Raw genomic sequence first — 17125 nt, forward strand, 5'->3', positions numbered from 1 at the left:
TTGAGAAAAATTGCATAAACTTGTTTCAGGGTTCAGTTTTAAGAACTTCAAGGTAGTTTAGTGGACAACAGGAAAGTCCAAAGAACTTCAGGGAAATTGTGGGAAGTAATTGAAAGTTTCAAAACACAAGGGAAAACAGTGAGAACTTCATGGAAGTCCCAGGGAGAACGACACATCCTCATCCATCCTCATCCCACATTCATTTTATCCTCTAATCCTTTTCTCATTCACATCAACGAAAACCAAATTCAGAATTTTTCATTCTATTCCAGACATCCCCTTTCTTTTTTATAGATCCCTGTCTATTTTTTTTGGAACAATCCCTGTTTAACCTTCTGTCTATTCCGATTTATTCATTCCATTCCGCTTGCATGCCATAGCAGGGCTGTCAAGTCTTTTTTTAAATAAATTGCTTTAAAATGAGTGTCGTTCCCCCTGGGAAGTCCGAAGAAGGTCAGAGAAATTCAGAGTGGTTCTGAGAATTTCAGGGAAATTCTGTAATCGGCAGGGAAGGTTCTAGCATTTCAGAAAACTTACTGGAAACTGACTTCGGTCCAGAGCATTGAAGATAAATTCAAAGAATCGTGAATTTAAGTGAAAACCCACCCAACATTGAAAGCAGAATAAGAGCTTATTCAGGCAAAAATATCTTTTTTCAGCTACAAAACTGCTTATTCAGACTTAAATCAGCACATATTGTTTGTTGGGATTGCAGGATCTTCATCCCCGAGAACTCCCGGGAAGTTCCGAATTTTTTAGGACAGTTCCAAGAACGCAACTAACTTCAGAAAAAGTTCAAAAAGGTTCAGCAAACTTCACAGAAATTCAACAAACCTCAGAGAAGTTCAGCGAACTTCAGAGATGTTTAGAGATCTTCAAGAAAGTTCAGCGAAGTTTACAGTGCTGTCAGTGAACTTCAGAAAAGAAAGCAGTGAACATAAAAAAAAAAAGATCAGAGAAGTTCAGTGAAGTTTAGAAAAGATCAGTGAACCTCAGAAAAGAGCAGTGAATTTCAAAAAGTTCAGAAAAGTTCAGTGTAGTCCATAGAAGTTCCGCCAATTTCAGATAAATTCACAGAACTTCAAAGAAGTTCAGCAATATTCAGATAAATTTAGATCATTTATAGCTCTGAGATTTTTCCTAGAGTTTGTTGGTCTTCTCTGAAGTTCTTAGAAGTTTCCCAGGGGGTAAGTCACTCTGCCACCTTGTGTTTGTGCTTATTGTGTTTCATTTGTTTTTTTTTTTTTTTTTTTTTTCTTTATTTTAGAGATTTTTAGCCAGAGGCTAGTTCATCTCTTAGTTTCATGTGTGTTTTTGGGTGTCAGAAGGTGTTTTTGGGTGCTTCATCGTATTGATCGAGTTGTCAAAACTTCAACCGAAAAAAAAATAAATTTACTGGCAACCATATCCTCAACCATAACATAACGCTGAAAATGACAGACCCCCCTGTGATTCCTTTGTTGTTGTTTGTTTAAAGAAAAAGAACAACCGGTGGGAGGATTATTGGATCTAAAATGACCAGTTCGGTGGCAGGCTCGTAGGCAACATTGTATACGGTGACAGCGGGCCCAGTACAGCAAAACAAACGATTTGCGCCCCGGACATGCTGCCTACTGTCAAACATAGCTGTTAGTATATACACAGAAAAACAAAACTACCCACCGCTTGGGTTTTTTAAACTCAAATTTGAGTTATTTGACCTCAGCCCGTTTCATTTTCTCTCGCTATTGTTGTCAAAAATAGAACGAAAGATTCGACTCAACCGTCTAGTTCCGTACGAGAAGCCAAAATTGAGTAATATGCGATATACCCAAATTTGAGTTAATTGAACTTAATTTTGGGTAGAAAAAATTGAAAATAACTTAGCGATGGGTAATTTTTTTTGCCGTGCTTAAATGCAAACTACTTTGAGCCGGTTTACCCAAATTTGGCTTATTGTACGGAACATGGGAGATGAGTGAAAAGAACTTAATTTTGGGTTGTTTTGAATTTCTGTGTAGGCCTTGTCACCGGCCTGAAAATGACCGTAGCCCGGAGCTCCGGATATCAGAGTAAGACAATGAAAGGACCGCCAGCTATACTTCTGACTTGCTGCGTCAGAAGCAGTAGTAGAGTTGCATAACCATTTCGCAACTGTAGAGATCGAATATTAATCAGCAGCGGCTACCGTTCAGAGTAACTTGTCCGAAAATTAGTTCTTGACACGGGCATTGGTCCTCTAGCTACAGGAGGAAGACGAATGGGTAGGTACGTGCCACCCGAGAAGAAAGGAAGGGTCAAGCAAAGGGTGCATTTGCAATTAATTGGAGGGGCCGTGATTGGGCTGCCGCTGGTGAGAACCTAGGATTTACAATCAGAAACTTTTCCGTTGCGTTTGTCTTGGTTTTCTTGCAAGACATCCTTACCTTTCTTAGCATCCTGATGCCACAGGTTTCGTGGATCCCAACCGGTATTTCCTGTTCTTTGGATTGGACGTTTTTAATCCAGATCAAGAATGTTTTTCTTTCAAGGCAGGACGATACGACGGTTTTTTTTTGTTTTTTTTTTCAAAACAACTAAATAACAATCGAATGTAAACATTATTTGCAGTGGTGCCAGAATTGATTAAAAATTGCTTGTCATGTGGCGGAAGGGTGCTTGAAGTGTGTTGAAGTGTGTTTCTGTAGGTGTTAGCCGTGTTAGCACAATGTGGCAGAGTGACTTACCCCCTGGTCGCGAATTGATTTTGAGCAAGCGCCTGGAAAATCCTCAACTCTTTCATCGGGTCATCGGAAAACAACTCGGAATCGTGCAGTCAACGGTGAGTCGTGTGATTAAACGTTACTACAAAACTCTAAGCATCGAACGGAAGGAGAAATGCAGTCAGAATGGATGTTCTATTAGTGATCTTGATCACAAGCGTGTCGTGAAAGCGTTTAGGCGGAATCCCAATGCTTCGGTCAGGGATGTGGCCAAAAAGTTTAATCTGGCCAAGTTTTTCGTTCAGAGAGCCAAGGATTGGGAGGGACTGCATGCATACAAAGTACAGATGGCTTCAAATCGTGACGAACGGCAAAATACGGTGGGAAAGTCACGGACCCGAAAACTGTACACCCAGATGCTGACGAAGCCTCATTGTCTCATCATGGATGATGAGACTTACGTCAACGCGGACTTCCGGCAGCTTCCGGGGCTACTGTTCTTCACCGCCCAGCACAAGTTTGATGTTCCGGAGAAACAAAAGCAGAACTTTTGAAACTTTGCCAAGATACAAAAGCAGAACTTTTCAAACTTTGCCAAAATACATGATTTGGCAAGCGATCTGCTCATGTGGCAAACGGGGTGCGCCGTTCGTGACTACCGGGACTGTAAACGGGGAGATCTACCTCAAGGAGTGTCTACAGGAGCGTCTGGTTCCTTTGTTGAAGCAACACAAGAGTCCTACGATCTTCTGGCCGGATCTAGCTTCGTGCCACTATTCAAATGTTGTGCTGAAGTGGTATGAAGCCAACGGGGTCACTTCCGTACCCAAGAACATGAACCCCTTCCCAACGCACCGGAACTAAGGCCCATCGAAAAATACTTGTTATGAAGCAGGTACTACGGAAGCATCCCAAGGAGGTCAAATCTGAGGAAGACATGAAGAAAAAGTGTGTTTCCGTACAGAAGAAGCTGCAGCCAGATGTTGTATAGAATCTAATGAGTGGAGTTAAACGTAAGGTGCGAGCGTACGGTTATGCCATTGAAGTTGAATGAAATGAATATGGCAAAAGCTTACTAATGGGTTATATTTTATTGTCTGAAAGTTTGAAAAAGATCGGTCAACTAGGTAATTTTCTACAGCGTTTTTTACGTGATGCAATTTGATGTGGGACACCCTTTATTCATAAAAGATCATCTTCAAAGTCCTCACGATTTTCCTGAAGTTTTTTGATGTTTTTTCTGATTCCGAAAGTCTCAGAAAATTTCCCTGAGATTTGCTGATTTTCTCTGAAGTTCGCACATTATCAGCATATTCCTGAAACATTCCGATTTTTTTAAAGCTCTCAGAATTTTACTGAAGTTTGCGGATTTTATCTGAAGTTCTTGGATAGTTTTCATAAATTTGTTGATCTTTTCTAAAGTTTTAGGAATATTTCGGATGTTTTCTGATCATCTTAACAATTTCTCAGAATTTTCCTTAAGTTCGCTGATTTTCTCTGAAGATTATTGGTCTTCTCTAAAGTTCTGAGAAAATTTCTGAAGTTCAATGATTTTATTTGAAGGTCTCAGAACTTTCTTGAAGTTTGTTGATCTTCTCTGAAATCCTTTGAATTTTCGTGAAATTTGCTCTAATGTTCTTACAATATTCCTTAAGTTCGCTGATGTTCTCTGAAGTTATTAGAATATTCCTGAATTTTGCTAGTCTTCTCTGAGGTTCTCAGAATTTTCTTGAAGTTTTCTGGTCTTCTCTGAAGATTCCTGATATTTTCTGAAGTTATCCGAATATTCTTGAAGCTTTCGGATTTTCTCTAAAGTTCTCAGAATGTTCCTGAAGTTTGCTGGTTTTACTGAACATTCCCTTTAAAGTTCTCAGGATGTTCACTGGAATACTTCTTATGTACGCTAATTTCCGATCTTCTCCTTTCGTGAATGTTGCTGATCTTCTCTGAGTTTTGAGAAAACATATCATTAAAAACCAGTAAAGCTTCAGGAAAATTTAGAGGATTTTAGATAAGTTTAGTATTCGTCAGTGAAGCTGTGATTCTCAGGGAAATTCAACAAACTTCAGAGGCTGTTGTTGAGTTGTTGAGCAAACTTCTGGAAAATGTTGCGAACTTTAGAGAAGTTCAGTCAATTTCTGAGAAATACAGTGAACTGCAGAAAAGTTCAGCAACCTCCTGGGAAGTTCTGAATATTTCAATAACCTTAAAATACATTAATGAATCTCAGAGCATTTTAGCGAACTTCAAAGGACTTTAGCGAAAATTGGTGAATTTCAGAGGAATTTACTTTCCCGTCTGACGATACCAGGCCATTTGTTATTTGGTAAATACTAAAAAATAGTAAGAGATACTACTCGAAAAATGTTTTCAAGTATGAGAAAAGTTATTGAAATGGAAAACATTTTTCAGTTCATATTTTGTATGAATTGCTGAGATAATTTCAGTATTACAAACAAATACACTTACCACTCTGGCAAAGACTGAAACTGGTGACAATTATCGATTATTTTTTCAAAGATACGTATCTGCTTTTGTAAACAATGCTTTAGATCATCGAATTAGCGTAACTGGTAGCTCACCCCCCGCCCCCCCTCGCGTTTCTTCGGGAGCTTCTGGTCTTAGAGGTACCTCTATGGTGAGGCTAACAAACTTCTCACTTGAAAATGGGATTAGGCAATTGTGCGAATTGTAAACGTCAGAAATGGTCAATGTTAGTCTATTCGAGCGTCACTTCTGGTCACTGGTCTTATTTGGTATTACATGGCGCTTGTGATAAGTAAATAAACTGTGTTCAACTCACTTTATTTCAAAATCACTCTTTATTTCATATAGGAATTTCTTTCGTTCTTCAAAAGTTTCTCCACTGGCGGTCGATTTCGATAAAAGTTCAAAATTCTGAGGCTAATATGCTTATCATTTGCGTTGACTTTTTTTTCTTCTTTCACCGCCTTGTTCTAGAAACGACAGTATACGAACTCTTTCTTCAACCACAGTGCCAGCAATTTCGTTTAAGCCTTATCATAAGTAGTAGTAAAATAAATTATAAAAATTATCTATCCTCAAACAAAAACGTTACACCGAAGCATAAGAATTTGATCATCCTGTTTCGTCAATGTTTGTTCTTGTTTACGAATTAATTCTTTAACCTGTGTCGTGACCTTTCCTGAAACCAACGAATCGCTTCTATCTGCTTCGTCAATTGAGTTAAAATTGAAAATTCAATTAAAAAAAGAAATCATAATCTCTCATAGAATGAATCCACGACTTATCTATTAACAAGTGTTTCGCAAATATCAATCTCTCTGGTGGCTCACATGTATTTTCATATAATCTGTTAAAATAAAAATGATTTCTCACTCTCGAATTCCGCGTGCACACACTCGCTGAACCGGCGGTCTTCTTCCGCTAATTTCACCAATTTCTTGTTGCCGTTGGTGGGTTTTTCCTCTATACAATTCTGTTTTCGCTATCTAATCGGTGTTTTCGCTGTCATCTGTGAAATTTGCACAACTTTGTTACTCACATCCAGTGAAAAGAAGAATATTTAAGCAGAAGAAGCAAACATGCGGCTATAAATCTCTCATCCTGACCTACCTAGAGCAGAGGTGGATATACCACTTGCGTAAGAGTTTAATAATTTAACGGATAGATTAAAACACAAAATGAGGTGTGTGTAAATAAATAGAAAATATTCTTCATTTCTTCCATACAGCCCACCGCAGCAGGCAAGGGAAAAAGAACGGATGACATTAAGGTAGGTAAAAACACACTTGTACATACGTCAACAAAGAACAGGGACCTCCAAAGCAGGAGGCGGGTGGGCCTCGCACCTTTTCGCCTACTGCGCGTTGACACATCGCTCAGTCCATTTCAAAACCGTTTATTAATTTCTTTCATTTCTGTGCTAAATATAAACTTCCTTACTGCCTTTGAACTGCCTCCACGCATCCCTCTGCCTCCGTATAAGAGAGTAGATTGGCCGCACATATTTAATAACTTTTCTTTTTCATTCGTGGCCATTGTGAAGCTTCCTCCTCTCCGTACACCATCCTCACAGTTGCGTGTGTTTGTGTGTGTGTTTCCTAGCGTCATACCTTTCGTTCTCAGCCTCCTTGCACGCTTAATTTCCACCTTTTTCTTCCCCCATATGCACCCACCCCTTGCTTGGTCTGCTGCTGCTGCTGCTGCTGATCCCTGTCACCGCGTCGCCGTCACACATACTCACCATGTTCACGTTTTCTCACTCTTGCAACTTATTAACCTACTTTTGGGTTTCCTTAAGCTTCCTAATGAACTCCTGCTGGTATTCGCACTTAAGCTTAATGTCGGGCGGACAGATCGATAGCCGGAATTCCAGCGTGTCGTCCTCGTTGAGGTAGCCCTCCTGCCGTAGCCGGTCGTGGTGGATGTACTGCGGCCAGCCCCAGATCTTCTTCAGCTTGAACACGTTGACGCCTTCCATCTTGATGTTGGCCAGCGGATTACGGTGGAGCAGCTCCACGCGGTACTCGAAGCGGCTGGAAGGGGAAGAAAAAGCGAGAGGAAGGGAGAATTTGAACTGCGGCTAGAAAATCGGAACCTTCACGAGTCTATTGGAAACTAATCATTCTGGAAAAATAAACAAATTTTAGATTTTACCGCTCAAAATTCCACGAAACTTCGCTTAACTGTTCATGAACCAAGTTTATGCTGGAATTCGGCCATTTTGGATCTTGCCTAATTTTTCCAAATTGCTTATTCGATATTTTGCAATAAATCATAGCACGAAAACGCAGCGTAAGCATATTCAATCATTTGACTTGATATGGGTCAGGTTTTTACTCGATAACTATTTTAAAGCTTATTTCGAACTTTACAGAATATTGTCTCATTCAATTGTAAAATTGTAATCAAATAATGAGAAAGTCATTAACGGTGCCAATTTGTGAGCGGTGTTGAGCGGATGTAAACAAAGGCAAGAAAATGAATATTTTTTAAGCTAACTTGAAAATAGAAAGTGATCGACTTCGCACCACTCAGTTTCCTACAACTTTGTCTCAGACGTCATTTCGATTAGATGAGCCGTTTCGTGCAATTACGCCATTTTTAAAAATAAGGCGAGAGTCAACATGGCAGAATTTTGACACAAAATTGGTTTATTGCCGCCAGGCGAACAAATTAGTGCAATTTCATGGAATTCTGAAAGGTAAAAATAAAATCAATTCGTCACTTGTCGTGGAACTGCTCTTGTACGTTACAGTAGGTTTGTTTCCGTACTTGATTTTTTGCTTTAAGCCTGGTACGCAGCTGAAAAGAAAACGGAAAAGTAATTTTTGAGGATTTTTCCCAAAAGAAAATTTGACAGTTATAGCATAGAGGTAACTCTAAGACCACTGGGTCCCGAAGAAAATCATTATTATTTTTGGCTCACTCAGTACCAGAACAACGGTCCCAAGCAGTCCCAAGCTATTTCACTCACCCCTGCATGTTCTGCATGAATCCACACACCCCTGATGTTATCTGTCAAACTTTCATAGCGAATCAAAACAAACATAGTGTAGTAATAGAATTTCAACTAGAATAGGGTACGTTAATCGTTTGCTTGGGACCAATAGGCTACTAAAGTGATGAGCCAATTTAAAATCGTTAGTTTCGTATTGATTGTTGGTTATAGTCTGCTAAATTTTGAGATTATAGGGAGATGTGGTCAAATTGTAAAATCAACACTTATTAGTGTTTATGTTGCTTAAATGCATCCAAAACATCAGTTTTGCAATAAACGCCAACATTACCTAACGGAATAATTGATCAGACCATTATTCCGCAAGGAAAGTGAAATTGCATTCAGAATGCGCCACCTTCATGTCGATCACGATACTAATGTAATCGATCTTTCTTTTACCGATTTCTTTTGAACTGCGTACTGGGTCAAGAAATGCTAAAGGAAAATAATTTCTTTAGCATTCCGTGTCCTATCCCGTAGCACGTAAAAACGTCATTACTTTTCAGCTGCGTACCAGGCTTTAGGTGTAAGTTGCTGTAAGAAAATAATACAGGAATCCCCGATTTGCGCGATGGGTGGTGCCGTCTACCCACCATCATTTTTCAGCAATCCTTCAAACAATTGAGCTGATTTTTTGTATTAGGGCCAACTAAAGAGCCTGAATTTATAAAGAGACGACATCTTATCCATTTGACAGGTCTTCTGCTCGATTGGAATGACTTTTCCTATGACTTTGACAGACAATCGATTGTTCTAATTTTGACATGTCGCCTCTTTATAAATTTAGGGCCAATCACAAACTTGACACTGAGAGCAAGTGTGCAGGAACGTCGTTACGGCGGCCTGTACCAATTGAGGTTTGTGGAGATTTCGTTCAAGGTAACCACCGGACAACACATCGAGAACTGCCAACACCAGTGGTATTGGCGCTTGGGCCAGCGGCAGAGCGCATCGTGAAGGAGAACCTTGCACTAGGTATGAAGGTAAGTGATTGTGGTTTGTGGCTTAAATGTGAGTGTTGTTTGAACGGGAAATCGGTTCGACTTTCCTATTCCTGTCGTTACCGAGCGGAAATCGACTGGAATACTAAATATCGTGCACACTGACCTGTGTAGCCCGATGAAGACCACCACGGCAAGTGGGAACCGATATGTCATGAATATCATCAATGACTTCAATCGGTTTACGGTGACGTATCTCCTGAAGAACAAATAGGAAGCAGCTCACGGCCGGAAGCCGAAGGACATCCGCTCTGATGGTGGAGAATTTGACAACAAGGAGGTGCGAATCTTCTATCGAGTGGAAGGCATTAAACCACAATTCACCACCCCCTATTGACCACAACAGAATGGCGTTGCCGAGCGTCAAAACAGGTCGCTCACCGAGATGGCCACCTGTATGCTACTTGATCCTGGGGTAAGGCGACGCTTACTGCAACCTATCTGCAGAACCGATTACCGTCGAGATTCGTCCAGCAAACACCATTTGAGCTGTGGCGGGGCCGTAAGCCAGAGATAGGTCACCTGAAAGTGTTTGGCTGCGAGGCTTTCGTACACATTCCAGATACGAAACGAGGAAAAATGGAAAGCAAGGTGCAAAAGCGTACATTCGTAGGCTATTCTATGAAGCATAAAGGCTACCGCTTTGTAAACTGTAAGACGGACCAGATCATAGTTAGCCGAGACGCCAGGTTTATCGAACTCGGCAACGGAACGAGTTCAGTGGAGTATCCTGCATCGGTTCCGGATTCCAGTGTTCTCGAGAAGAACGTCGAGGACGAAATCAAGCTTTCAAGGAGAAGAAGAAGAAGAAGAAGAAGAAGAAGAACGAAAGTGATGTGGAGTCAGCTAACTGTGAAGAATATTATTATAAAGGTAACTCTAAGACCAGAAGGTCCCAAAGAAACGTGCTCAACTTTTTGGCTCAGCTCTGGTACTATATTCGGTTTCAAGCTAATCGATGCACCCCTCGAAACATAGGGAAATCCACGAACCCCTCATTTTATCGATCAAAATTTCATAGCGAATCAAAACAAAAATACTGTAGTACTAGAATGTCAACTAGAATGGGGTACGTTAATCGTTTGCTTGGGACCAATAGGCTACTAAAGTGGTGAGCCAATTTAAAATCGTTAGTTTCGTATGGATTGTTGATATTACGAAGCAGATAAAGAAGATGAAGATGTTCCTGTTACGTCTCGCTGATTAAATCGGCAGAACCGTGAAACAATACCAAAGCGTTTCGATGATTTTGTGCTGGATTACGCCGTAGGTATCGTGGCATGTACGGTAGAGGAACCTTGGAACTTTCGGGAAGCCAAATGGCGGAGGGCGATGGAGGATGAGCTTGCATCTCTTCGGCTCAATTGGACATGGGACCTTGTTCCACTACCCTAAGGACGAAAGATAGTGGGGTCAAAGTGGGTATTCAAGGTCAAACGCAACGAGCAGGATGAAGTCGTGTAATGCAAAGCCAGACTTGCCGCACAGGGGTATACGCAACAGCATGGAATCGACTACGGCCAGGTGTTCGCACCAGTAACACGTCAGGCCACCATGCGAACGTTTTTTGCAGTGGCTTCACAGTAGAACATGGTTGTGCGACATCTCTACGGGTCATTGGACGAGAAGATTCTGATGCGCCAGCCCCCTGGATGTGCAGTACCCGGAAAAAAAAGGTGTATGTTTGCAGACCGAAGCGAAGTATTTATGGCTTGCGGCAGTCAGGGCGTTGCTGACATCGAAGACTGAACGAAGCTTTATCGAAGCGAGGATTCAAACCAGCAGGCGCTGATTCGTGTCTGTATGTGTGGACTATTTATAAGCACAACTCGAGTGTTTCTACTTGTTTATGTTGACGCCTTGTTGATTGGATCAACGGACGAACGAGAAGTCAAACGACTATTTGATTCTCAGAAGGAAGAGTTCGAACTTACCGTATGCGTGATAATATTTGCATCATCGTACAAATAAGGTTCCCGTTTCACCTGTGCATACAATGCCTTGGTTTTCTTTGCATGCACGTAACTTATAGCTCATACCGTAGTAGCATAGAGGTAACTCTAAGACTAGAAGGTCCCGAAAAACCGTGCTCAACTTTTTGGCTCAGCTCTGGTACTCTCTTCGGTCCCAAGCTAATCGATTCACCCCTCGAAACATAGGAAAAACCAATAACCCCTCATTTTATCTGTCAAACTTTCATAGCGAATCAAAACAAACATTGCGTAGTACTAGAATTTCGACTAGAATGGGGTACGTTAATCATTTGCTTGGGACCAAAAGGCTAGTCAAGTAGTGAGCCAATTTAAAATCGTTAGTTTCGTATTGATTGTTGGTAGTAGGCTGTGTATAAAAGAAAATGATTTACTTAGTTTGACAGTTGCACCATGACGAAGTGGCAGCGTATTCGTGATTTGTCCCACGCGCAAATGTCGCAAAAAGACATTTCAATCGCCGTGGGAGTGTCCCGGTGGACCGTCAAAAGGGTTTTAGACCGAGAAAAGAAAGGACAACTATCCGCGAAGGTGGCCACAGGTCGTCCGAGGTCAGCTCGGGTTCCGAGGGTTATCGCTGCTATTAAAAGGAAGGTTCGGGTGAATCCAGTGCGTTCAATAAGGAAAATGGCAAAGGAACACGGGATCAGTGACTTTACGGCACGGAAGATCGTAAAGGAAGATTGCGGGGCGAAGTCAAGGGCACGGAAAAAACTCATATGATTAACTACGGGAGCTACGAGTCGAACGATGCAAGAAAATCTTGAACTTCCTTATACCCTGGACAGACTATGGCTTATATCATGTAATATAGGCTGTCTTGCAATGAGCACTCATAAATAGGATTTCCAGTGAAAACTAGATGTATGAGTGCTCATTGCAAGACAGCTTATATTACATGATATAAGCCATAGTCTGTCCAGGGTATTAAGCGAAAAAATCCGGTAATCCTGTTCACCGACGAGAGCATGTTTACCGTTGATCCCGTATCAAATTCCACAACCGACCGGTATATTAGTTCTCTTCCAGTAAAAGACGTGGCCGACGAGCACAAGAACGTGTATCTGACCAAGGTGTTTAGTTTGGTGGCTTCCGATGGCAAAAAAATGGACCCGGTGTTCATTCCAGAAGGCGACAAAGTCAACACGGAGGTATACATCGGGATTTTAAGTAAGTATGTTCTTCTGTGGATCAAAGAACAGTACGGTCCAAAGCCAAATGTTGTATTTCAACAAGATGGGGCTCCGTGCCACACCTCGAACCGCACTCAGAAGTGGTTGCAGGAACATCTTCCGTTCTGGGCGATGAATATGTGCCCGCCATCCAGCCCCGATCTTAATCCGCTGGATTACTCAATATGGCGCGTCATGAAGACCAAGGCCTGTTCTAAACGCCACCCGAGTACAGCAAGCCTCAGACAAACATTGACCCGTACCTGGAGAGAAATGGATCCAGACTACATTACTGGAACCTGCCGTGCATTCTGGAAGCGTGTGGAGGCCGTAATTGCAGCAAGTGGAAACTCAATCGATGATTCACATAGTTTAAGACTTTGAGAAACATCCCTCCTTTAAAGGTAGACATTGACATTGCTCAATGGTGCAAACATTATCACGCATACGGTACATGCCTTGGTGAGGTTCGACAATTCCTCGGAATAGATGAGCAGCGAAAAGATGGAGTCTATAGAATTCGATTGCTAAACTACATCGAAAAGCTAATTGTGAAGCATGGGATGGAGCAGGCCAAGATGTTAAAGTCACCCATGGAGTATGGGTTCTTGAAAACTGGACTGAAAATACCGGAGTCTTGTAGGGGGATTATTATACTTTGCTGTCAACGCTCGATCAGACATTGCAGCCAGTACTGCAATCCTCGGACGCAAGTTCAGTGCTCCGATACTTGAATGTAACGGGCGATTACTGTCTAGGACTAGGAGGAGATTCAGATCAAGTAGTCATCGGGTATGCAGATTCCGATTGGGCCGGAGATGTCGGTAGGCGAAAATCGACATCCGGTTCCGTGTTCTCGTTTGCAGCAGGGGAACTTTCATGGGCCAGCCTTCGCCAGACTTCTGTCTCTCTCTCGTTTATGGAGGCGGAGTACATGGCGCTCAGCGAAGCCTGGCAAGAGACCGTATGGTTGAGGCAACTTCTGCGCGACTTTGGTGAGGAGCAGAAGGGTTCAACGTGTCAACCAGGGTTGCCTCGCGTTTGTGAAGACGGATGCTTCAAGCATATCGACACGAGGGTGAACTTCGTGAAGGATTTGTGCGAGAAGAAGGAGATAGTAGCTGCCAATCCCTCGAGCAGTGCAAGTGTCTGTCATCATTAAAACAGCCATTCTCCGAAAAAAATAACCCTAACCGACGCGTGTGTGTTTTTATCGCGTTCAAAGTATTTATCGAAGAACGCGTTACCCACTGAGTTGCACCCACCGCTTTGTCTCGGTGGGTTTTCAACCAAGCGCTCTGATTTTCTGCTAGTGACTAGTTCTCCATTGACCCTACTCACATGCAAAACATCAGACCGACTGGTTGAAACCCCACCGAGAAAAAGCGGTGGGTGCAACTCAGTGGGTAACGCGTTCTTCGGGGGATAGCTGTATGTATTTTTTTTTTCGATTCCGATCAAGCTATGTCCTCAATTGTGTGTATTGCAACCAGCGTTGCCAGGTCATTTTTCAGAAAAATCTGGACCAGGTTAAATATAAAATCTGGAAAAATCTGGAATTCTTCCAAATTTCTCTTTTTAACATAATACTATTGAAATCAAAGTGATGTGCCAATCTCTCGTAAAATTAGGTCAGTATAATCATGTAGAATCAATTTAAAGTGCTAGAATGGTAATAAATTACATGTTTAACTAAATTATATAAAACAAATAACTTGTTAGCATTACTTAAATCATCCAAAAGTTGTAAAGTATTGACACGGTGTGCCCAAAAAGTTCAAATATCTATTACGCATCATTTCATAAATTGAGTTAAATGTGGGTAAAAAACAGCAGAAAATATGGTTAGAATTGTTTTTTTTTTCTTTAAACTGTAACTTTTTTAAAAAAAGAATGAGAAGCAAAGAATCAAGGAAATTTGATGGGATGGATTTTTGAACTAATAGTCAATGTAGTCCTTACTATTTGATGCAGTACCAGAATTTAAAGATTTTATTAGTTCTAAATAATTCTAATATTACTCTGAGGTTAATCAGATTTAGAATTTAATTCTTGACATCATACAACACACAACACCCAACAGACCAGTAGGCAATTTTATTTTGAAGCAAAGTTCACCGGGCTGAAGTGGGAATCAAAGCCTGATATCGTGGAACTCACACACAGTTTACTTAAACTACGGGTAACTCCACTATTCGCATGACCATTATGCAAAAGAATAGTTTTATTTTATTACTAAAATGAAAGTCTGATAGTTTCATTTTTGAAGTCTCAGGATCTTGCAATGATGCTAAATTCCGGAATTTATATTTTTCCTGTGTCCCAGATCATTTTTTGGTAGTCTGAATTTACTTGAAACTCTTCACAGAATATCTTCGCCTTTTATTTCTTTTCTATATTCCCCTAAAATAATCTTGAAAATATCTAAACTTTTCCAGTAAAATTCTAAGAGTTCTTAGCATTACCTCTTGTAATCTCTTATTCATCACTCTCCAATCCCACAACTCCCTCAAACTGGCAAGAATTGGCTTAATTTTGTTTCTCTATGAAATTTTTAAAATATTCTTAACAATTTCCTTGGCACACTCTTCAGAATGACCATCCCACTCTTCTCAGACTTATCAGATAATTCCCTTTGAACTGCTTTGTAGGTAAGGTCAGAATTGTTTTGAAATCCTTTTTAGTATTACCTAAGTACTCAAGTAATTTGCCAAAATGGTTTTGAAAGTCTCTCAGAAATTGCGCTTACAATTTTATTAAAATTAATCTCCATAGAATCATTGGGCAGAATTCCATTGAAATTATTCTCACGATTCGTATCAGCATACTCCTTAAGTTTCATCATAAGAATTTTCTATGATTTCTCTTCCGACAAGACAATTGACATCGTCTTCAACCAGAGGTTGCACAGACTGAATATTTAACACTAGAAAACGGACAATTAGACCAGTAAGGAAATTTTCAGGTTGCCATTGGCTGGAGCGGGAATCGAACCCTCAATTCGAGGCACTCACAATACGCCTAAATGATGGGTGACGCCGCACGACCCCGAAGCCCACAAAGATGGATGTAATTCTACTCAGCAGTAGCTTGAAATTCTCCTTTGATTTTACAAAGAATTCGCCTCACACTTAACAGTGAACTATTTTCAGAATTATCTTAAAATTCAAATTATGTCCAACGTTGATGGCCTTTAATAATTAAAGTAGCAAGTTTGGCGTTTTATTTTATTATTAGAGTTTAAATCAATTGCAGTGATATTTTTAAAGCAATATGTCTAAAAAATCTGGGAAAATCTGGAACATATTTAAAAAATCTAGAAATATTCGCGGTCTGTCTTTCTATCTGGCAAGACGAGTAAAAATCTGGAAAATCCAGATAAATCTGGAATACTGGCAACACTGATTGCAACAAAGCAGGCAACTAAAAAGCTATCATTATCCTTCTAAAACTACGATCATGCTATATTACAGAGAGACTTTATCGTAGCAAGCGTTTTGTCTTTATCGTTGGTTGCTTTATGTGTTTGGATTCGCTGGTCATGAATTGCTTTGAAAACTGCATTCTTTTAAAAACCCTCACCACTGTCTTCATAAAATAATCCCATTCTTTAATTCTCCAAACTCACCTTCCGGAGACGCCCTCAAAGAGTATCAGAAACACGCTCAGATTGCATCCCCGTCCCTCGTTGTGTCCGTTGGTGTAGATCAGCAGCCGCCACGTGAAACCCAAGTCATCGATCAGCGGGTCGGAGTAGACGAAATCATCCTTCTGCTGCAGTTCGGAAAAGTTTTTCAACGTGTAGGTGATCGTGCTGTAGGCCGGAATCAGCTCCCTATTGGAATCGAATCGCGTTTTAGCTACAACAAAGATTAACAATCAATTGCAGGAAGAGATCGAGCGTACCGTTTGAGCGTTTCATTCTCCCGCTTTGCATCCACCCGAAGCAACTGCTGGTATTCGCATTTTGCTTTGTAGTTGGGAGGCCTCAGCGAGAATCGAAAGTACAGGGAGTCGTGTTCCTCGTTGACGAACCCGTTGGCACAGACCATATCCAGACGGGCAAAGTTCGACCATCCGAATCGTTCCTGAATTTCAAACTTCTGCGTTCCCTCCATCTTGACAGTCTTGGCTGGGTCGTTGTGCAGCAGTTCAACGCAGTATTCATAGCTGAAATCACGTTGGATTGAGTTAACTGACAGTTTAAAAAAAAGTGCTCAATCTTTACCTTCCTGGAATTCCTTCCAGTAACCGTAGATACACACTCAACCATTCATCCCGACCGTCCTTGTCGCCATTGGCGTACACGATCAACCTCCAACAACACCCCAAATCGTCATAGCTATTGTCCGAGCAGATGTCTTCGTTCTTCTGTCGTAAACTGTTGAAATTCTTCATCACAAAGATATTCGAATTATACTCCGGATAGGATATACTCTGCAGCGCCACGTTCTCCTCTCGCAAGGTCCTAATCTTGGTCAAATGTTGACTCAGTTGACTGTTGAACTGGAACAAGATCTTCTCCTCTTTGAGCGATTGGTACTCTTCCTGATACTGACACCGCAGGGCCAACGTGGCCGGTCTGATCGACAGCCGGATGTAGATCGATCCGTCATCGTTCAGGTAGCCCTCCTCTAGGATTCGCTTCACCCGGATAAACTTCTGGTAGCCTCGGATTTCCCCCACCCGATAGTGATCCTCCGACTGGAACTTGACCTGCCGGTGGGCATCCTTGTGCAACAGCTCCACGATGTACTGATATCTGATCGCATGAAAATAGATATGGTCCATAGAC

At 41.3% G+C, this 17125-nt stretch overlaps 1 protein-coding gene across 1 annotated transcript in view; it reads right to left on the reverse strand.

The window, feature by feature from the left end:
- Window positions 1–5484: 5484 nt before the first annotated feature.
- The window catches only part of LOC135716596 (uncharacterized), an 82352-nt gene continuing 70711 nt past the window's right edge, over window positions 5485–17125 (reverse strand). The window contains exons 6-9 of the mRNA XM_065238994.1: window positions 16559–17092; window positions 16237–16500; window positions 15959–16165; window positions 5485–7201 (exon numbers count right to left, since the gene is read on the reverse strand). Of these exons, the coding sequence (XP_065095066.1) occupies window positions 6946–7201; window positions 15959–16165; window positions 16237–16500; window positions 16559–17092 (1261 nt within the window). The 3' untranslated portion in view covers window positions 5485–6945. The remainder of the gene's footprint in view (window positions 7202–15958; window positions 16166–16236; window positions 16501–16558; window positions 17093–17125) is intronic.

This window comes from Ochlerotatus camptorhynchus, unplaced genomic scaffold, assembly GCF_037179485.1.
Source record: "Ochlerotatus camptorhynchus isolate MF236.1 unplaced genomic scaffold, CSIRO-AGI_Acam_v1.1 ptg000046l, whole genome shotgun sequence".
Classification (NCBI taxonomy): Eukaryota; Metazoa; Arthropoda; class Insecta; order Diptera; family Culicidae; genus Ochlerotatus; species Ochlerotatus camptorhynchus.